This window comes from Doryrhamphus excisus, chromosome 10 (assembly GCF_030265055.1).
Source record: "Doryrhamphus excisus isolate RoL2022-K1 chromosome 10, RoL_Dexc_1.0, whole genome shotgun sequence".
In the NCBI taxonomy this organism is placed as follows: domain Eukaryota; kingdom Metazoa; phylum Chordata; class Actinopteri; order Syngnathiformes; family Syngnathidae; genus Doryrhamphus; species Doryrhamphus excisus.
The window spans coordinates 7893636-7915887 of NC_080475.1; the positions used below are offsets into that span (position 1 = coordinate 7893636).

At 45.3% G+C, this 22252-nt stretch overlaps 1 protein-coding gene across 3 annotated transcripts in view; it reads left to right on the plus strand.

The window, feature by feature from the left end:
• The window catches only part of LOC131136491 (zinc finger protein 385A-like), a 46150-nt gene extending 24129 nt beyond the window's left edge, over positions 1-22021 (plus strand). For 2 of the 3 annotated variants that reach the window (XM_058083368.1, XM_058083369.1), the window contains exons 3-8: positions 5287-5397; positions 11835-12012; positions 16459-16758; positions 18812-18996; positions 19190-19282; positions 19409-22021. In XM_058083368.1, the coding sequence (XP_057939351.1) occupies positions 5287-5397; positions 11835-12012; positions 16459-16758; positions 18812-18996; positions 19190-19282; positions 19409-19669 (1128 nt within the window). In that variant the 3' untranslated portion in view covers positions 19670-22021. Of the gene's footprint in view, positions 1-758; positions 884-5286; positions 5398-11834; positions 12013-16458; positions 16759-18811; positions 18997-19189; positions 19283-19408 lie in introns of those variants that run through there. The other variant, XM_058083371.1, reaches the window with a different exon arrangement.
• The last annotated feature ends 231 nt before the right edge of the window (positions 22022-22252 follow it).

The window sequence follows — 22252 nt, forward strand, 5'->3', positions numbered from 1 at the left end:
TTGTCAAAGTGTGATGATGACTATAGGATGGAAATAGAACATAGGCGTGTGCTATACATGATACGCTAATGATAAGCTAATGATACAGCGTTTTAAATTGTGTAAACATTCCATGCCAAAGAAGCAGCCTTGAAGTTGAAGATGCCCGTCCAGTCCATAGATCATCTTGACCAGGTGGTGAAAACATCTCTCTAAGCAGGAGCTAAAGATCTACACATGCAAACCAGCAGGTGGCACCAAACCACTTCTCTCAAAGCAAGCCGGAGCTTTTCTTCCCGTCCTTGACACACACACACGTGTCAGACAACCCGGCTTGATTCAAGTGGCTGAGGGTGATTTGATATCGTTTCATACATATACATATTTCATACATATTCTTGTAGTTTTCTACATCTTCATATGACATGTTAGAGATGTTAGAGTTTTATTGCTGGCATTTGATTGGCCGCCGAGAGAAAGCCATGAGTGCACCCAGAGAGACCAAGTATTCCTGTGAAGGAGGGGAGAGGAAAAGGAGAAGGGGAGGAGACACCGGAGAGAGATTGAGGGACAGACGCTATGAGAAGCAGGAGGGCACGGTGAAGGAAAGCCGAGAGGAAGGAACCTCGGAGGGAGTGTTGACATTTGTCAGGGGGTGTGGAGAGAAACCATCCCAACATCTCATTGTTGATGGCCATGCATCACTAGCGACTGGTCCTATTTTTAGGGCTTTACGTTTCTATCCATCCTTGACAAGAGACGGGGAGGGGGGGGGGGGGGGGGGGGGGGGTTGAATGAGAGCGTCTCACCCACGCTGAGACAAAAACGCACAACTCTGTCAGCAACAACACACACACGAGGAACCATGCAGCTCCAAGCTCCCACAGACCCCGAGGAGAACAAGGTGAGTAGACGCCTCCTTGGGAATGATTGGAGCTTTTCTTGCTGTTGTTCTCTCTACTGTCTTCATCTGGCATCAACACAGCTAGTTCTTCCAAGTTAGTGCTTCCCAGTTAGTGCTTCCCAGTTAGTTCTTCCCAGTTAGTTCTTCCAAGTTAGTGCTTCCCAGTTAGTGCTTCCCAGTTAGTTCTTCCCAGCTAGTTCTACCCAGCTAGTTCTTCCCAGTTAGTGCTTCCCAGCTAGTTCTACCCAGTTAGTGCTTCCCAGTTAGTGCTTCCAGTTAGTTCTACCCAGCTAGTTCTACCCAGCTAGTTCTTCCAAGTTAGTTCTTCCCAGCTAGTTCTTCCCAGTTAGTTCTTCCCAGTTAGTTCTTCCCAGCTAGTTCTACCAAGTTAGTACTTCCCAGCTAGTTCTTCCCAGTTAGTTCTACCCAGTTAGTTCTTCCCAGTTAGTGCTTCCCAGCTAGTTCTACCCAGCTAGTGCTTCCCAGTTAGTTCTTCCCAGTTAGTACTTCCCAGTTAGTGCTTCCCAGCTAGTTCTACCCAGCTAGTGCTTCCCAGTTAGTTCTACCCAGTTAATTCTTCTCAGCTAGTTCTTCCAGTTAGTGCTTCCCAGTTAGTGCTTCCCAGCTAGTTCTTCCCAGTTAGTTGTTCCCAGTTAGTGCTTCCCAGCTAGTTCTTCCCAGCTAGTTCTTCCCAGCTAGTTCTTCCCAGTTAGTGCTTCCCAGCTAGTGTTTCCCAGCTAGTTCTTCCCAGTTAGTTCTTCCCAGCTAGTGCTTCCCAGCTAGTGCTTCCCAGCTAGTTCTACCCAGCTAGTGCTTCCCAGCTAGTTCTTCCCAGTTAGTTCTTCCAGCTAGTGCTTCCCAGTTAGTTCTTCCCAGCTAGTGCTTCCCAGCTAGTTCTTCCCAGCTAGTTCTTCCCAGTTAGTTCTTCCCAGCTAGTGCTTCCCAGTTAGTTCTTCCCAGCTAGTGCTTCCCAGCTAGTTCTTCCCAGCTAGTTCTTCCCAGTTAGTTCTTCCCAGCTAGTGCTTCCCAGTTAGTTCTTCCCAGCTAGTGCTTCCCAGCTAGTTCTTCCCAGCTAGTGCTTCCCAGCTAGTGCTTCCCAGGCTGCTTCATGTTGTCTTCAGTGTCAGTGCCAGAGCCTTTCCCAAGGGAGCATTCCTCCTTGCTCAAGTTCAACACCATCAAAACAACGTGCTGTCTGGAACACTGGGGGGGTGGGGGGGTGAGGGGGGGGGGGGTCGTTGGCAAAGACAGACAGAAAAGGAACAGGAAATGACATAGTCCGTTTTGGCGCCTGAAAAAGGCTTCACCAAAGAGTAGATGATGCCTTTGTGTCCTGGTGCTGGGTTGGTACCCTCACAGGTGGTGCTACCTGACACCATTGTTGACATGCCTTCATGCTTCCTTGGTTCCTGGATGATTCCAGTCTTGGGGCGGTATTCCACACCTGGGGTCCCAGGAGTCTCCACAAGTCAACTTGTTTGTGTCGGTCACTCTAGCATGAACATCACGCCCAGACCGATCCCGCTAGTGCTCGCTTGGGTTGAGGTCAGGACTTTTGGCAGGCCACTGTGTTCTTTCGACTCCCAAATTCCAGAGGCGGTCTCAGCTAAACACCCCCCTGTGGGGGCCAACGTTGACACTTTGGAGCTCAGTCCCAGACTGTAGAGATATAGACAAGGCTCATTTGGGCTGCACGGTGCCTTACTGGTTAGCATGTTGGCCACACAGTCAGGAGATCTGGAAGGTCTGGGTTTGAATCTCCATTGGGCATCTTTGTGTGGGTTGTGTTTGTTTAAGGTCTGGCTTCCTCTTGCCACGTTGCCACCCCAGGAGGCAGAGAGCAGGACCAGAATGAAGATGAAATATTTCCTTTAATGAGAAGTTATTGATACGTAGAAAGACAGAAATGATAGACAATGAACCAACAACAGGAGAAGGTCTCACCTGAACTAAATAGGGAACAGAGAATTAGAGGCAGGTGCGTGAAGCAAGTAAAGGTGGGAATGGGGGTCTTCCATAAAGCGGACTACTACAGGTTTTACCAATACTATATGTCAAATTACCACAATAGATGGGGGCTTTTAAACATCAGGGATTCTAGATCTTAAGTCCTTCCTGAACCCATTTTCATCTGGCCAAGCGTGCAGGAGCGTTTGGTTTGTTTGGTGTGTGAGCCCCCCCCCCCCCACACCCCCTTCACGTCCCCCCCATCCAGAAAGACCTTTTGGCAGCTGCACTGTGTTTTTAACAGCTGAATCCACTGGACGAATCGTAGCTGACCTCCACCCAGGGAACTGGACTGAAGCCCATAATTCATGTGCACAGTTACCTCAGCTTTTGTTAAACGCTCTCCAGAGAGGCCATGGCGGGGGTCGCAGCCTGCCTGATTCGCTATGTAACGCACACCTGCACGCTGCACGAAATGCTGGATGGATCATCCCACAGCAGGGTGCTTCTGTGTAGAATACATGGGAGGCTACGCATGTTCTTGGACATGTTCTTGGACATGTTCTTGGACATGTTCTTTGACATGTTCTTGGACATGTTCTTTGACATGTCCTTTGACATGTTCTTGGACATGTTCTTGGACATGTTCTTTGACACTCTCTTTGACATGTTCTTTGACATGTTCTTTGACATGCTCTTTGACATGCTCTTTGACATGTTCTTTGACATGCTCTTTGACATGTCCTTGGACATGTTCTTGGACATGCTCTTTGACATGTTCTTTGACATGCTCTTTGACATGCTCTTTGACATGCTCTTTGACATGTTCTTTGACATGTTCTTTGACATGTTCTTTGACCTGTTCTTGGACATGTTCTTTGACATGTCCTTGGACATGCTCTTTGACATGTTCTTTGACATGCTCTTTGACATGCTCTTTGACATGTTCTTGGACATGTTCTTTGACATGTTCTTTGACATGTTCTTGGACATGTTCTTGGACATGTTCTTTGACATGTTCTTTGACATGTCCTTGGACATGTTCTTGGACATGTTCTTGGACATGTTCTTTGACATGTTCTTGGACATGTTCTTTGACATGTTCTTGGACATGTTCTTTTGACATGTTCTCGGACATGTTCTTTGACATGTTCTCGGACATGTTCTTTGACATGTTCTCGGACATGTTCTTTGACATGTTCTTTGACATGTTCTTGGACATGTTCCTTGACATGTTCTTTGACATGTCCTTGCAGTTGCTGTGACTGTACCAGCCCCCCCCCCCCCCCCCCCCCCCCCCCCATCACATGTGCACTTCATTCCATTTGTGAAGAAAGCAATATGCGTAGTGGTGTGTAATGGGAACCAGCCACATCAGATAAGAATGTATGACGTAAACATGCCAAGACTGGCTCTCATTCTTTGGTCTTGGCTCCGTTTGCCTTTCAGTCTCGGCATCCATGCATCCTGATGCACGTTTCTTGCTGTCGCCTACCTTGGCATTTCTTCTCTTCTACCTTGGTTTTCTTAAAGTCAACGTTTGCTTCTGCAGTATGAGACAAATTCTCCTTCTATCAGTCTTGCAGCGTCACTGGCGTCCATGTTCAGGGATATTTTTGTAATAGATGACTGTGGCTGTGGCTGTGGGCGTGGGCGTGGATGGCTCCAGGGAAAGTTTGGTGTCAGGCCAAATTGAGTAATTCTTTGTCTGTGAACCACACCAAAGCATCAGGTTTGCATCACATTTGGAAAGTCCTCTGGAACATTCTTTCAATTTTAAAACACCCAAGTTCATTTTTTTCCTCAGACCAGGACTTTGGTTTTCCTCCTTCTAACCCAAACACTGCCACATCATGTGACAGTCTTAGCGCCCGCTTCAGCTGCGAGACCTGGTGGACTGGTGGACTGGTGGACTGGTGGACAACCACAGCAGCTGCTGACTCCAGACTAACACCCAAGTCATGAGAAAGGATGACTCCATAAATGCAGCTAATAATGAAACGGAATCGAGTACTACAAGGCGTCCAATGACACGTTAGCGCTGCCCAACCTGAGGGGTAAAATGTATCTGAGGTGCTAACAGCATGCTGCTGATGAATGGACAAGCTGGAACACCAACACTATGGAAGCGAGACCACGTGCCATCAACACCAATGGTCACGTTGCATGACACACTGATGCCCACATATTGTAGATGGAGTACATATGTACATACGTACTGCATACTGTATATCTGCGGTACTTTACAGATAAAATACCCTGAATTGATTGACATACTGTAGTCAGAGGAATTCCTTGAATGTTTTATTTGCAGGGGTGCTCAGAGGAAGTGACAGCTGGTCCTCATATGTACCCATCTCATGTACTAATACACGATACTCGAATTGATATTCTCTTTGCATTTCATTCACATATGGATTACTTTTCTCTCCCTTTCCCATCATTCCCTGTGGCAGATGGACCCGGTGCAGAAGGCTGTGATCAACCACACCTTTGGAGTTCCACTGGTCAAGACCAAGCGGCCGGTCATTTCCTGTAACGTCTGTCAGATCCGTTTCAACTCCGAGGTACGAAACACACGAAACACCCCCATTTCTTTTTCTTTTTTTTGTGTCCCGTCCAGCCATTGGGGCAGATAGTATTGTTGATCTAAATGCCCTTACATGCTAACCCCCCCATTCCAATGAACGTCTTGTGCTCTGTGAGTGGATATGGACACAGAGAGGGTGCGGTACACACGTCAGGGTTGTTTTGGCACTCATGACACTCTTGGAATGTAATTTGTTTTCAAGTAGTGGAGCCTCACATCAGCAGCAATAAAGAATGTGGAACAAAACTGCTAGATGTGGGGGGGGGGGTCACGGATGAGTAACAAGTTGTTTACACATGATTTTTCTGGTGCAACAACACTGACGAAGCGTTATTAAAAACCTCAACATGGGGATGAGCCAGCATACCGCTATCTGGATCTGGATCTGGATCTGGATCTGGATCTGGATCTGTATCTGTATCTGTATCTGTATCTGTATCTGTCGCAATCAACCAATCAACCAATCGCAGTTGGACGTGCCGTGAGATGACAATACCCAATGTTTTGTGTGCAGTCACGTCTATTTTTGTGTATAATTCCATAGAAATATCCAGTTTTCACCACATGAAGAGGGTCCTGTGCTAAATATATGTACTTGGTCTGCAATCATGGCTTCCATGTGGTGAAGCAGCTACAAGGCGGTCATTTCCATCCTGTGCTTTTACGCTTCTCTGCTTAGATCTTCCTATTGGACTGTTTACTTTATCCCAGGATGTTTATGTGATTTAAAACATTTTCTTTTGTGAGGATTTACTATCCACGTCGGCTATATACACAATGTACAGTACGAGGACAGCCGGCTGACGCCTATGATGAAAATAATATGCTGTTGGTTTCCCAGCAGCTTCCTCTTCCTTGGGAAGATTTTTTTTTTAGACGTTTTTGGAATTTTGGAATGCGCCTGTGGTAACGTCGATCCATTCCAGAACTTGTGTGAGGTCAAAGTTCACAGATGTTAGATCTGAGAGGCGGCCTGGTGGCTCACAACCTCTGTAGTCCGTCCCGTTCGTGTTTGATGTGGTTGAGGTCCCTCCCAAACCCGCAAACATGCCTTTATGGGGCACATGTTGGAACTTAAACCACAAAGTTGCATCCAAAGGGCTCGAACTCCGTGGCGCAGGGTGGCGGAGCGTGGCGCAGCCCACGCAGTGCTAATTTGGGCACAGCCAGTGTGGTGATTTGGTAGACCTCCCCTGGTGCGCAGTGCTGTCCCAGCTGGGCGCAGTGACAGCACCCCCCTAAATAAATGGTTTGTCCTCCCAACTCTCAACATTTTAGAAGGGAAAATTCTGCTTTGTTCAAATGAACGCCTCTCATTGCCTTTAAATGCACTCCAGTCCTGCGCATCAGAGGACACCATGCGCTTCACGCCTCACACGGGTACACTGGAGTATCATCTAGTGTAGGGGTGGGCAAACTTTTTGACTCGCGGGCCGCATTGATTTAACAAAACGGGGGGGGGGGGGGGGGGGGGGCAGACTATATATTTTACACGTAACAGTCCACCTGGTATTATTGTATCTGTAAAATTGTCATGCAATCTGCTATTATTATTTATTATTTTATATTTATATTTAAATATTTTAAAAATAATAAAATATTATAATAATTACAATAAAATTAAAATAATAATTATTATATTATTATTATGAAAAATATGCAAATATAACAATAATATTATATATAATTAATATAATAATTAGCATTAATATAATAATTAGCATTAATATAATAATTATAATAATAATAATAGTTCTAATAATTATTATAATAATCTAATAATAATAATTATTATTATTATTATTATTATGTGCCTGTGTCCCTTTTTTCAGGAGCACTTTGTAAACAACAGACCACATCAAATAACGAAATTGATACAACCATCAAAAGGTTGGCTCAGGCCACGATGCCAGGTTGTATGTTGAGTTTAAATGAAATACTTTGGAAAGATTGGGCGGGCCGTATTCAAACACTTGGCGGGCCGGATGTGGCCCCCGGGCCGTAGTTTGCCCACCCCTGATCTAGTGGCTCAAACATGACCTGACACAAGATAATATTCCTGATAATTGGGTTTTTGAAATGATGGAATATTGCTTGATAATTCATAACACATGGAAATGTGTAACAAAACAACAAGAATAAAACCAAATGGGATCGAGCACAGCATCTGTACGCCCGGCGCACCATTGAAGCCACAGCGCTTAGCGCAAATCATTAGGCAAGGACAAGAGATGTGACCCGTGTCATTTGGATTTGTGCACATGAAAGACGGAGCGAGCGCAGAGAGAAAGCTGCAGCATGCTGAGTCCTGCACTACAAGGAGCCGCAGCCCCCCCCAACCGCCCTCCGCCCCCCCCCCTCGCTGTCACTGTCACTTTCAGTGTCATTGTCAACAACACAAGCCTCGCTGCAGTATGTCAGCAGTGTCAAAGCTGCGTCAAACTATTGTCCGTGTATTCTACTGAGCTTGGCAGTCCAGAATATTGCTATACATTAATACATGAATTATGGCAGCATATATGTACTCTATGGGTTTTTGTGGTACCATTGAAGGGATTGGCTGGCTGGAGAACAATGCCGAGGCATATGATGTCATCTTACAATGAAAGTACTGGTCCAAATGTGGCCTCATAAGATGTTTCTTCATCCTTGCCGCCTTTCCCTCCGTCAGCATCTTTGACTCCCAGCCTTCCAGTCTCCGCCTCCCTATCGTTGTGCATTATTCCAGAATGGAAGTGCCTAAAAATTGCCTGCCACTACTTATCACGGACGCATTCGTCAAAGGCATGGATTAGCGTCTGACGATGACAGCCCCAGTGCATCTTGGGAAGGAGTAAAGGAGAGGTCGAGGGAGGATTTATTGGCTTTCTAACCAACTGTTTTGAGGTGTTTATGAGGCGTTCAAGTGCACCGTAGGAACAATAACCTTATAATAATAATAATAATAGCGTATAACCATACAATAACCTTGTCTCTGCTGCATTCCTGATGTCATGGCTCCGTCTCACTGCGTCAACCACCTGAGCGACTGCAACACAATTAGCCTGATAAGGATCCTTTTCCTCCTTTCCTTCACTGCCACCCTTGCTGTTCTTCCCTCTGATGTTTATTGTCCTTGTTTGTCTCCTACTTCCTTCCTTTGCTGCCAGTAGCTGCATGCTGCCATATTAGAACGTAGGTTCTAATCCTCTGCATAGTAAACACATGATGAGCTCTAGCCTTTATCCCTTTTCTAGTTATTGGTATCTTTAGGATATGCTCAGGATATAATTACATGCTCTATGCAATTTTCATATATAGAATATTGTCAGTCAAACAATTCCAGTACAGACAGATCCACAAAAAGGACTTGGGGACCCCAAGATAGCCAGTAGGACATTTAGACATTTACACTGCATGGATGGGATCGCTATCGCTAATGCTAATGTTATTGCTAATGCTATTGCTAATGCTAATGCTAATGCTAATGCTAATGCTAATGCTATTGCTATCGCTATTGCTAATGCTATTGCTAATGCTATTGCTATTGCTATTGCTAATGCTATTGTTATTGCTAATGCTATAGCTATGCTATCGTTATTTGGTTGTGAGCAAGGTGGAGGAGATAGAGTATCTCGGGGTCTTGTTCACGAGTGAGGGAAGGTCGGAGCGTAAGGTCGTCGTAGCCATTCCAGTAATGCGGTCGCTGTACCGGACGGTTGTGGTGAAGAGCGAGCTGAGCCGGAAAGCAAAGCTCTCAATTTACCAGTCAATCTATGTTCCCACCCTCCTTTACGGTCCTCAGCTTTGGGTCATGACTGAAATGAGTTTCCTGGGTAGGGTGGCTCAACTCAGCCTAAGACATTAGACCAAGGAGCTGAGTCATTTGGGAGGGGTGGATGGATGGATGGATGGATGGATGGATGGATGGATGGCTGTATGGATGGATGGATGGATGTATGGATGTATGGATGGATGTATGGATGGATGGATGTATGGATGGATGGATGGATGGATGGATGGATGGATGGATGGATGGATGGATGGAAGTATGGCTGTATGGATGGATGGATGGAAGTATGGCTGTATGGATGGATGTATGGATGTATAGATGGATGGATGTATGGATGTGGAACAAATTAATTGCAATAAACATCAGTCCCCCGCATCACGGACCCCCCAAAGGGTGAAACATGTGCTGAGTATGCGAACCTTGCAAAGACTGGGATGTTTTCAGCTTCCAGGAATTGTGTCCAGATTGTTGCAGCACGGGGCCATGCATTATCCTGCACTAACATCATAATGCAGGACCTGCGGGTTTTTAGTTGAAGCGTGATATGTTATTTTAGCTAGGCTCAAACTAGGTGAGGCGTTGTTGCCGGCCCAGGTCCTCGGTTGCAGTCGCCTCCCTGACTCCGAGCTCGCCCTTCACAGGTCAGGACTAGGTGTCTTTGTTCCTCCTGTTACTCTCAGGTTTCACCCTCTTGTCTCGTTGAAGGACACAGCAGAGCCCGACCGATACAGGATTTTTGGGGCCGATACCGATATTGAGGGCTGATAACCGCTACACTTGAATGTGAATATAGGTTTTGAATAAAAAGAGCATGAGTGCTTCTGATGGCCCTGACTACAAACCACTGGCTTGATTTGCGTTTTAATGATTTGTTGTCAGACTCTTTGTTTTGGAATATTCAGTTTCCAAAACACTGAAAAATTCTTTGTGTCACTTTCCATTTTTGGGAGGTTCCCAGTATAGAAGCCTTTTATTCTGAGCCGGCCCTCCCACTGACCGTCAGCTGCCAAGCAGTTGATCTGTTTGGCTCAGTGGGAGAGCTTAAGAAAGCCTTTACGGCCACCCCGCCGTGCCCCGCCATGCCCCGCCATGCCCCGCCATGTACCTTCTATTTATCATCATAACAGCATTCATCTTACATGGCAGCAGTCACACTTTCCACACGTCTTTCCATGCGTGGATCTGAAGGCCGCCTCCCAAGACTGCTTTACGAGGGTACAGTTGTAGAGGGGGTGGACTGACAGGAAAAAGACCTTTGGTTTAAAGTGCCAGCTTATGCTTGTCATACCAGCAAAACCCCCCAAAAAGCGAGTGGGCCCATCCGCCAACGACCCCTCCACCAAAGTGATCCATCCCTCCTCTAAGCCTGTGATCAGCGCGATGGCCAAAGTGTCACTTCAATTCCCGGAGCCTTTCAGCACTTGTGGCAGCTGTCAGCCGCCCATCAAGATCCCAGGGGGGCTCTGACTGTAATCCGGCCACTTAAAAATCATCTTTATGAGTTGCCCCTTGATGCAATTTGATGTGCCCGCTGCGGCACGGGCATCGCACATCTGCTCGCTCAGCATACTTTGGAGATAGCTGGCAGCTGATTTTAAAAGTGTGGCTGCATTTTTAATTGGGGGCTCTTAAAGCATGATGGTCGGATATGAAGCTAAGATGAACAGCTGGCAGATAGCGACGTGCAAACGTCCCGCATCAACCTGTGTCCGCTATCACGATACGTTGTGCTTCGATCACATCGCCGACATTCGCTAGACTGCTGGCGGCAGCTCAGTATAGCAACCTAACATCTCGTCGGCCATCTTGTGGCAGCCAGAGACGCACATAAAAAAGGTGATATCTTGATACCCTCCTGATGAATGATTGACTTGCAAACACATTAGCTGGTGGCGAGCGTTTCAAAAAGACATTTGTTGCTGCAATTCATCTCTAAACTTTCTATCTTTGCTGTAACGTAGGATGATATTAACTTTCTATGGAATCATCTCCACTAAATTTGACATCCCGGTTTCATCTTTTCATTATGATTTAATGTCCCTGCTGGGTGGATGTTATATTCTTAGATGGCTATCACATCACAAGTAAGCAAGGCTGGGATTGGCTACCGTCAGCTGGGCTGTTTTACATCAGAACTAACATTCATGTTTTATAACCATACTATACTATAACTATACTATAACCATACTATACTACTATACATACTATAACCATACTCTACTCTAGTCACTTCACTGCAATACTGTACATATTACTACTATTATATATTGTCATATCCATACTGTTTATAATCTGTATAATCTACAATAGCCATATTATAGTCATTTCCATACCCTAGTCACTCCATTGCAATACTGTATATATTACTGTTATTATATATTGTCATATCCATACTGTTTATAATCTGTATAATCTACAATAGCCATATTATAGTCATTTATATCCCTGTACATATCCTCACTGTATTATAGTCATAGCCTGTATAGTTTTATTTACATAGATCTGTCCATACTAATGTACTTATAAAAAATTGCACTTCTGGTTGGATGCTAACTGCATTTTGTTGCCCTGTACAAGTGACATGAGCAATAACAATAAAGTTGAATCTAATCTAATCTAATCTAATCTGTGTTATTCTACAGAGTCAGGCAGAAGCCCATTACAAAGGAAACCGCCATGCCAGGAGAGTCAAAGGCATTGAGACCTCCAAGAGTCGCTGTCAAGATGGGGACAAGCCCTCACAGACCGTGACCCCCACCGCCTCGCCGTCTCCTCCCGGAGCCCTGGAACGTGGCGCTGAGAGCGAGCCCAGTAAACAAGGTGAGAGAGCAGATAAAAATAGGACCACCGATACTCCAATGAACGTCTCTATTCAATAAGGTCCTCCAAGTGGTTAGTGTGCAGGCCACACAGCTGGGGGACCTGGGTTCGATTCTCCGCTCTCGTTTGCATGTTCTCCGGGTACTCCGGTTTCCTCCAACATTCCAAAAACATGCAAAACACTCCAAATTGTCCATAGGTATGAATGTGAGTGTGAATGGTTGTTTGTCTATATGTGCCCTGGGATTGGCTGGCCACCAGTCCAGGGTGGACCCCGCCTCTCGCCCGAAGACAGCTGGGATAGGCTCCAGCATACCCAGGACCATCGTGAGGATAAGCGGTAGAAAATGAATGGCTGGATAATTATTTCTTATATTTGAGCTGTGTGAAGTTGCAAACATGGCAATAAGCATAACAAAGATGTGTCAGCCTCGTTGACTGTATTGTTAAAAAAAAAGCACGGCGTTCAGTATCACAGGCAGATTCCCGACTGACTTAACATCACCGGCCAAAGCACCCGACACTAGCAGACAACTTTAGATACCAACCAAAATAAAGGCAAGCTGAGGAAAACCATGTGACATCGTGACAAACGGCGTGCTGTGTTCCACTTCCTAACCGAACCTCGTGAAGCAGCGCTGCGCTTCGCCGTGGCTGCGCCGCTGCAACTCTACTCCTTGAACTGAGGCCAAGAGAATGTCACGCTGCTCACGCTGTAAAACCTGTTTACATTTAACAGATGGATCAAATACTTGAGGTTGGACTTGATTGAAACAATATATTATTTCTGGCAAAAACGTCCACATAAAGTAACATTGATGTTTAATGGTGTTGTTCAAAATAAAAGCTAAATAACATAACACAATGTGGATGATGCTTTATGTTTTCATCATTTCCAGCTTCAATATTTATCACAAAAGTCTGCCATTGTGTCATTCTTTTTTCACTCTTTTCAAAAAAGGAGGTATGGAAGAATCAGGTATGGAGGTGCACTATGAGTGGACCGAAGGTCCAAATAACAGAGCATGTTTTGTGACCCTGAAGTGGTGAGACTGAAGATAGACCGCTGGAACAAATGAAGAATTATCAATAGCTGGAAAGGCAAACGAGGCGCAATCCAAGCTCTTTCTTTAGCCGCTCCTCATCCAGTTGTGTTTATTTTCTCCCAATCACTTCATCCATCATCTCAGCTCAGCTCATCTCCTCCTGCACGCTCCTCCATGCAGGAGTTTCCATTCTCTCCCCACTTTGGGTCAACAGCAGGCGCTGGATAGACAGGCCATGTTTCATGTTCAAGCCCTTTTACCAAGCGCTTGAACATTGACCAGATATTTCCACCAAAGCGAGTAAGGTCACATGACAAACATAACGAATCACTCAAGTCTGATCAAGACCAAAATGTTGCCACATTCCGATACAAAAATGCTGACCTGTATTTGACTCGTTTCACCACAACGCAGCTTCAGAGCGTAACTATTCCTAGAATAGCAAGAGGCCGTCTAGGTTCCTCTCCATCTCTCAGAGGGATTTCAGATCGCCATTAGCGAGGATTCCAGCGTCGTTGGCCAAAACAAGCCGGCTATTTTTGGTATCACAAAACAGTAACATGTGAAATCATCGATGTGCCGTGACCCTGGACTTGCTCTTTTCCTACTTGGGCTGTTTGTTGCATGTGAATACACTTTTTTTCTGCATGGTTCTGTCCCACTGGGATGTGTCCATCCTGGGTTCTATTTCTATTAACATGCTCCAATGAGGCTGGTAGAACTGGCCCGACTCTAAAGGTACGGGTATTATTGCAGTTGGATTGTTTTGGAGTAATCAATGTATACATATATACGACACACAGGTATCAGCACCCGCACAGGGATGTACTACGTATAAAAATATCAAATACACATGAAAATGTTCACAAAATGAAAGAAATGCCTCGGTCTCCAAAGGCAGGACCAATAGAATGGCAACAAACATCACCAGGCGGCAAACTGATAACATTCCTATTCCGATGACAAAATATGTTTCAAGTGTGATGAAGAAGCACATGACTGAAGACCAATCAGACGTTGTCGAGGGGCCGCCCATGAACGGGGGTGCTTGCGTTGAGGGATTTAGTGTGGTGAGCAGCTGTTCATATGAAGGGAGGCAAACTTGACTTGTCGCGCCCCTCCCATCTTTATCCGCTGCTGTTGGACACGCCCACTCTAATGAAGGCCCTTGTTATTGTTGCTCCCTTTGGTCCGCGCGCACACACACGCACACACACACACACGCACACACACACCCAAGGTCAATGAAACAGATGACTTCCACGTGAGGGCTTGTGTTGCGTGACCATGGCATGACCATAGTCTGCAGTGTTAAGTCACACAGATTGATGCTTTCGATGCTTGTGTGAAATTCCGTTTTTCTATTTTTTACACGTATTTTATCACCATACATTGTGTGTTTTTTGTGTCAGTGAATGAAATGAAAATCAAAAAATCCTTACATTTATTGATGCAATACATCATCGCACAATTTAGCATTTGTTTGTATTTCATAAACGGATGTAGCTTAGCTAACTTTTACAACTTTTCATTGCTACCAAATCGTCAACAAACGACCATATTTGTGCTTATGCCTAAATAAGACTTGGAAGTAATTGTAATGGGAAATGTTCATGTTTCCGTGTAAGTCAACTCCAGGCGGGGGTAACAATACCCACCTGAATTATGAATGAGGATCAAGTCTCACAAGTCCAGTATTTGGTTCCAAAGTTCATAAATCATTCAATCAAGTAGTCTGCTGTATAAAACTACTGCTTGACCAGCTTGTACAAACTTTATTTATATTGCATTATACATTTTCCTTACTGGTAATTTGAGATTACTGGTAATTTGAGATTACCTAACAACACTTGAGGCATCCGGCCTCTCAACAACGTGGACTCTCAACAAACCATGATAATTCTTTGGCTTCCAACTAAATGTCTGCCTTTAAAAGCCATGACTTTACTGACAAACAGACCCCATATGATACACAACTTCAATTTCCTGGAGTGGATTAAGGGAATGCAGGCAACCCAGCTAGTAGAAAGCATCTGGACGGTGTTAAGTTCCTTTCTTGACCCCCCCCCTCCAGTGGATGTTTCTTCTGTTTGGAGATAAGGCCGAATATTAGAAATGAAGGTCACTTGTCAGTCGTTAATTAGAGCCATGTGCTTTCTCGGGAACACTCACTGACAGATAGGATCTCATTTTAAGCAAACACAATTAGAGCAAATCCCGAGATTATCCACTGCGTAACAATCCCGACCAATGACCATGATTTCAAAAAAAGGACTGTGAGTCTTGCCGAGAAGAGTCTTGCCAAGAAGAGTCTAGCCTTGAGTTGACCTTGATGACATTCTGGCAAATCAATGTTAAACAAATGGTTGCATTGTTCAACTTGCACCAAAATAAAGGAGTGGGGGTGCTGGCTTTAGGTCAAATGTCTGAAGGGGTGCCCCAAAATGTCTGCTGTCTCTACCATACGCTCTTTCAGAAACCCCCCTTCTGAGAAAGGCTGGCTGGTGTTTGATAACTTGAACGCCAGAAGATAACTTGCCTTCATACAAAGGTGTTTTTCTGGGCCTGCAAACTAGCTACCAAACTCTGAGCAGTAGCTTGTGTTGACAGGTCGTTAGCATAATTAGGATGTTTGGTGGAAAAGTGAAGGCTGATGTTGCAACCACAACATTGTCTTGTGACATAGAGCCTTAGGCCGGACTTCAGTGAAAAAGTGTTTAGTCGTCCATGTTTAATAAACACTCAGCACTCTGTCGACTTTTCTTGTCTTTGGTTGACTCCTTGTTGCCGATGGGTCAGAACAGTAGCAAAGTAATAACTAGCTTGGGCTCACTGTGGGCTGGATGTGGCCCATGGGCCGCAGGTTGCCCACCCCTGGTGTAGGTTGATCATAAACATATGTGTATACATGTCTACGTCTACACACGGTATTTGATCAAACAGAAAACGTAGAGAGTAGAAACCTGAGCCAAGGGATGTCTCACTTCATTCTATTTTCTTTGCACTTCCTGTCTTGCCCTGTGTGAACGTGCGTACCACGCCGTGGCGTAGCGTTAGCTCAGCCAAGAACAACAGCTGTGTGGGAACCAACCCAAGCAAAGACAAGCTGCAGATTGGCTTTCTACCTCAAACAATACTTCAATGAAATACAAACACGTTAGGAAGCCTCCATGCTACTAAATGCCATCCCCACTCAGGCCCAACATGGACTAGTCCGTTACAGCGTTTGACAAAGTTGGTCAATGCATTGTCAGTAAATCATCTGTAGACAAAAAGCAACCAGAACCGTCCCTTTAAAACCACAATCAGACATTTTGATGTTGAATCTTGTCCTTTACTGACTTATGAATATTTAATTTAGTGTATTGTAATACTTTGTTCTCTTTGTGTCTCCCTGCAGATGAAACACCGTCACTGCTAAATGGGCCCCTGCTGGCCCCTATGAGCACCCCCCCTACCCCACCCATAGACTCCCCCGCGGCATGCCCCCTCCTGCCTACGCCCACCCCTCCCAATAGCTCCACTCCTTCCTCCTCAACGGGCTGCAACCCCCCCAACTCAGACCAACCCTCGGCCTCGGCGGCCATCGCTAGCTCGGCCGGCCCGGAGACGGAGGAGGACAAAGCAAAGAAGCTGCTTTACTGCTCCTTGTGCAAAGTGGCTGTCAACTCCTTGTCACAGCTGGAAGCTCACAACAAAGGTGGGTATTCAACCATAGACTCGTGGTACTCGGGCTGTACGTGCACAAAGGCTTGTCACCGCAACTTCATTCAGGACACACACATACAGCGGAATGGTAAGAGACAGGGTCGGGCAACCTCTGATCTATCCATCATGTCCGGTAAACCACACCCACTCCGGTTTATGTCCCGCCCACTCCAATATTACTACTAATATTCACTAATTTCACTTGACATTGTTTGTTTTTATGGATCGATTGTTGAAAAGACAACAACTTGAACGTCAACCAGCTTCTGATCCATATTAATTATAATATCATATGTACATTTAAGGTTATTAATAGATCACACACCAAATGGATGTCCAAAATGACACCAAATCATTAAGTCTGACCAATGACAACAACTGAAACTCAATGAAAACTGTGCATGTTCTAAAAATAACCGTGTGAGACAGGAAAACGAGAGCGACAGGAATGGAAGTGTGTGATACGCTGCTAAAGAGTTACGCAAAACTTTGCTGTCGACACATTGGCGAAGTTCGTATTTACAAGTTCTAGTTCGTATTTACAGAAATGCACTTTGTCTTCTAAAACCAACCAAACCACCTTGATATCCGCTTTCTGATAAATAGCGAAGGAAGGTGAAAAGAGACACCCCAAGAGAATGAAAGCAGTCATGCACCCTTCCTCCTTCCTCCTCCTCCTCCACATAGCCTGAGACCCCCCACCAACCCAACCCTCCATCATTCCGTAACCTAAACTCTGTTCAAAGGCTTTTGGGAGAGTGAAGTCTGAGCCAATGGCTTTCCTTCAAGAATAGCACGAAGGGCCTGGGGACGGGTGGAAGGGTGGAAGGTGTTGATGTCAACATGAGCGTGTAATCATCTACACCAACACACTTTGACACAAACAGTTTGTCAACAACATGCTCCAACACCACTTTGTGTTTGTAGCAACGGGATTGGTTTGATAGAAAATAGCGCTAACATGTAACCTCATCTTTGATGCATTCATCTCATGTGCTGATGTCTTTGATGCAATGCGGGTTCAGGGGTTCAGGACTGTAATCTCATTTATGTAGGCACATGTGGGACACATTTGGCCCAGTGAGTACAATGAAGTTCCTCCCCTCAACCTCCAATTGAATATCAAAAGACTGTTGAAATAATAATTACATGAGAGGGAATATTGACTTCATCTGCCGTGGCTCACCTGCTGGACAGCTGTATGATTGGCGACCTCTGGTGGAGATGTTGGAGTACTTCATGTAGTTCATTTACTTGCAAGTCGATCGAGGCCTCCAGATGACATGGAGAAAAAAAATGATGAGGTGAAGCGCCGAAGAACTGGAGTCTTGGGGGGGGGGTAGTCGAACTTGGGAGAAAAATGTATTCTTCTCACAAACATTAATTTACACTCCTCGCTACGTGAGACATAACCGCACACCTTGCAGCCACAACAGGAAGACAAACCCCCTTTTCCTCGTGCCCACCCCTCCGGGTGGCAACCACTCCCCTATCGATCGTTCCGGGCTAATTATGTACCGGTAACCTAGCACTACAGGGTAAAGAAAAAAAACAACATTGCCGTAGTTGTGATTTACACCATAAATATTATTATTTTAGCTAGATATTTAAATTGCTTCACCATGAAAACATACCACGGAAGGTTTTGAATGACTTAAAGAATGCTAACTCTGGTAACACGATAATGTTATCATGCTCACACCTAGCATAATAGCGCTAAGGGACTACCTCTGAAAATGCTAAATATGTTAGTATAATTATGTTAGTGTGCTGACATGCCAACTTTAGCATGCTAACACAGTGTCTGCTTAAGTTTATATTTATGAAAATCACAAAAAATGCTAGTACGCTCATGTTAGCATGCCAGAAATGCAAACATAACTCATCACCGTGTCTTTGTGAATAGAACTTTGTCTCCAGCCTTGCTGTCCATATATTTGTATTCATGCATGCAAATAAGTGAAACCAACCAGGTTCTGTGTGGTGTCCAAAACTGGACATGATCTACAAAGAGCCAATGGCAGCACTGTTCTGTGTATGTGCAGGTACCAAACACAAAACCATCTTGGAAGCACGAAGCGGGCTGGGCCCTATCAAGGCTTATCCACGTCTGGGCCCCAAGCTCAGTGGGGAGCAGGGATGTGGGCTGTTGGATCCAAACACTCAGGAAAGAACCTTCCACTGTGAGATCTGCAATGTGCGGGTCAATTCTGAACTACAGCTCAAACAGGTACGTGGACGAAGTTATGAATAGGTTTAAAAAATATGTGGGCCAACGTATTAGCAAATGGGAGAAAGCAGGAATATCTGTGGGAATATTTGTGACTGACTCAAGCCTCTCCTCTTCCACACCAAACACATCCCAGCATGTCAGGATTGTTATTGTTGATCAAAGTCATGTGTGGATGTTGGATTTGTTTCAGCACATATCAAGTCGAAGGCACCGGGACGGCATGGCAGGCAAGCCCAATCCCCTCCTCAGCCGGCACAAGAAGCACCGGGGAGCTGATCTGACGGTAACCTTTCAAGCTTTTCACTTTCAACTTGCAAGGAAGTTGAATTGTAAACATATCAACGGATAAGCAGTCATTTTATGCTCCTTTCTCCTTTCTCTTGTGGTCCAAACCCCTTCCGCTATGTAGTCTTCTCTGACCTTCTCCAAGGATCTCACCAAAGCTTTGGGGGCAGGACTTCTGCCCAGTCCCTTAGCTGTTGCCGCGGCAATGGCCGCTGCCGCTTCCACGAACCCGCTGGCTCTCCGTGCGGCAGCTCCTGCGCCGCACCCGCACCCCCACCCGCACCACCATCTACTGCAAGGACCGACTCTCAGCCATGCTATCCTGAGACCCGCCCCCGGGCCCATCCGCACCACCCACGGACCCATCCTCTTTTCCCCTTACTGACATGTCATGGCTGGGATCAGCAACCCAAAAGCACACTGTGAAGATACAAACCTGATCCACAGACGGCAACTGATCCAAACTTGGGGGGTGGGGGGCTGGGGGGGGCAATGTCTAGAAGTACAACTTTAAAGCTCTCGTATTTCCCTTTACCTGAAACTCTTCCTTCATTCAAAGACTAGTCAGAAGCCTGCAGATGGAACGGGCAGAGAATAGATAATCATGATCACTGAACTCCTCGTACGTCCTGTCACTGTGGCCCCGCCCACCATGATGACCACAGAAACCACGCATATCTCGGCCATCTTTGTTCTTCTGTCCCCATAAAAATATGCACTTCCAAAAACAACAATGGCGTTTTGTGGCTAGAGTAGCTCTGTGCGCTCGTGTACTTAGTGCTGGTTGGAGGTCTTCTCCAACGTTGGTCATATCTGCTACCAAGCTAGTGGCCATGACCTGAGAAGGTGAGGTGAGAGTTAGAAGACCAGAGTCGTTGGATGGCTCCACCTTGGTAAAGCATACAGAAACGCAGGAATAGATTGTAGAGGCAAAAACCTTTCAGGAGTAGTTTGGGAGCTCCAGTAGGACCATCAGTGTTCACGTGATGCTGGTTGACGTAGTAGATGATTTGTTGAGCTTGTATACTGTAGAGCTAATTGATACCCAGCATGATTGGCTCGGGAGTAGAAAATAAAACACATCTTAAGAGCAGCGAATGTGGACCATCTCATCCGGCCATTAGTCCAGTGCTTTTGACGATATGCTATTTATGGAATTAAATAGTATGGAATTAATTCCATAACTATTGTACTAAGCAGCCAGATATTGATGCTATATTTTCAAGTTCCATTTCTATTTCCAAAAATATTTATTCATCCTCGCTGTGGTACAAATTTGAAGGTTCCGCTTTGCTTCGTGATGCACCTTGGGGAGAGTTCACATCAGGCTTACACGATCCTCGGTCCACCATCATTAATCCACACCGTGGGTGGCGAGGTTCCATCTTGTGTGAGCTTATGGAACCAAGTTTGCGTCAAACTCGTGTCCTCGAGTCCTTATCCATTTTCTCGCTCCTCGCCTCACCTTCTTCTCAAGGTTCACATCAAAAAGAGGACACATAATATTGGAAGCTAGCGCTACAAAGAAAGTTGATGAATGGAGCAGGGATGGAGTTGAACCCCAGCGTGGTCCCCTCAACACGTTCTATTTAGAAACAAAAGCCATAAAACACACCAGGACTTGTTTTCTTCCACAAAGACTGCTTTGGTTTGACTTTGGCATGAATCCACGCAGAGAGTGGTGGTCCGCACTGTGGACCACCTGCAGACTCAGGAGTCACGACGGATGCCGCAGCTGAGCTATGGAGATGTACACTGTGCCCGTTCATGGGGAAGCAAAGAGCTCTAACGTCTTACCTTATGTCTGAATATTGCAATGCAATGAGCATTTTTGAATTGTTATCATTGTGACATTGTTATATGTTGTATGGAATTATACGTTGGAGCCAGCAAACACACTTTTTGCTTTTTCCATCCTTAGAAAGAGATAAAGGTGGATTTGTTTTCAGGGGTGGACCCTTCATATTAAAGGGCCTTTTATTTACTTGGGTTATCTCTGCTTGGGGAACAGGGTACAACGCCGGGCATGGAGAGACACATGTTGTAGGCTAGTTAGTTCTGAGGACCATGATCAATGCCGTTACTGCAAGAGGGGGCTGGCCTTGTGTGTCCTTGTGTCCACCATCGTGCTCTTTTTTTTTTGCAAGTAAGGAAGTATTCCAGGGTCCGTGCTCTCCTTCCTGTTGGTGTGCGTAACATGTGTTCTAATGTGTGTTGGTACCTGCTCACTCCCACGTCCGGTTCCAAAGTGGCCTAACACGGGGCTGGAGAAGCTAACCTTACAACTTCATCTAGTGGACTGCAATCTGTCAGGTAGTGGCGCCACATTTGAAGCGCTCATAATTATCATAATTCACAAATGGGAGGAAATATTCCATTCTTATTTTTGGCGCAGGTGTTTCATGTTAGCTGTGTGTAGGCTACTAGCCTTAGCCTTATTGTGCCCTCAAGTCTCTCCTGCGGCAGAGGGCGAGACAAGAGAGGCTATGATCTAACTTTGTCTTGCCAATAAAGTTATTTTGGAATTTCATTGTCAGACGGACAAAGAGTTTGTATAGTGAACTGTAGCAATACCTGACTCATTCTGGCTCTTCTTGTTTCTTGCAATAGGAGAATGAACAATACATGTGTTTGTGTATGACTAAATCATTGCTATAAATGTCATTTAAAAATGAAGAACAAACTTTATGGTCAATAATGTTGGTATCGAGGGACATCATGTTGGAGAAAAGTAACTGTCAATAAATCATTAATCAAATTATGAGTGGAGAATTTTCATTTGAAATACCTACCTACCTATCTATATAATTGAAGTTCATCGGTCTGTCTCCATGGAGGAAAAAGCTGGTGCACATCACAAACTTTATCTTGTCGCCACTGGGTAGCGCTAAGATTTGTGATGTGATGACGCAATCCTTCCTATTTGGCAGCAGTTTACATTATGGCCACTAGATGACGGTATTGTCAT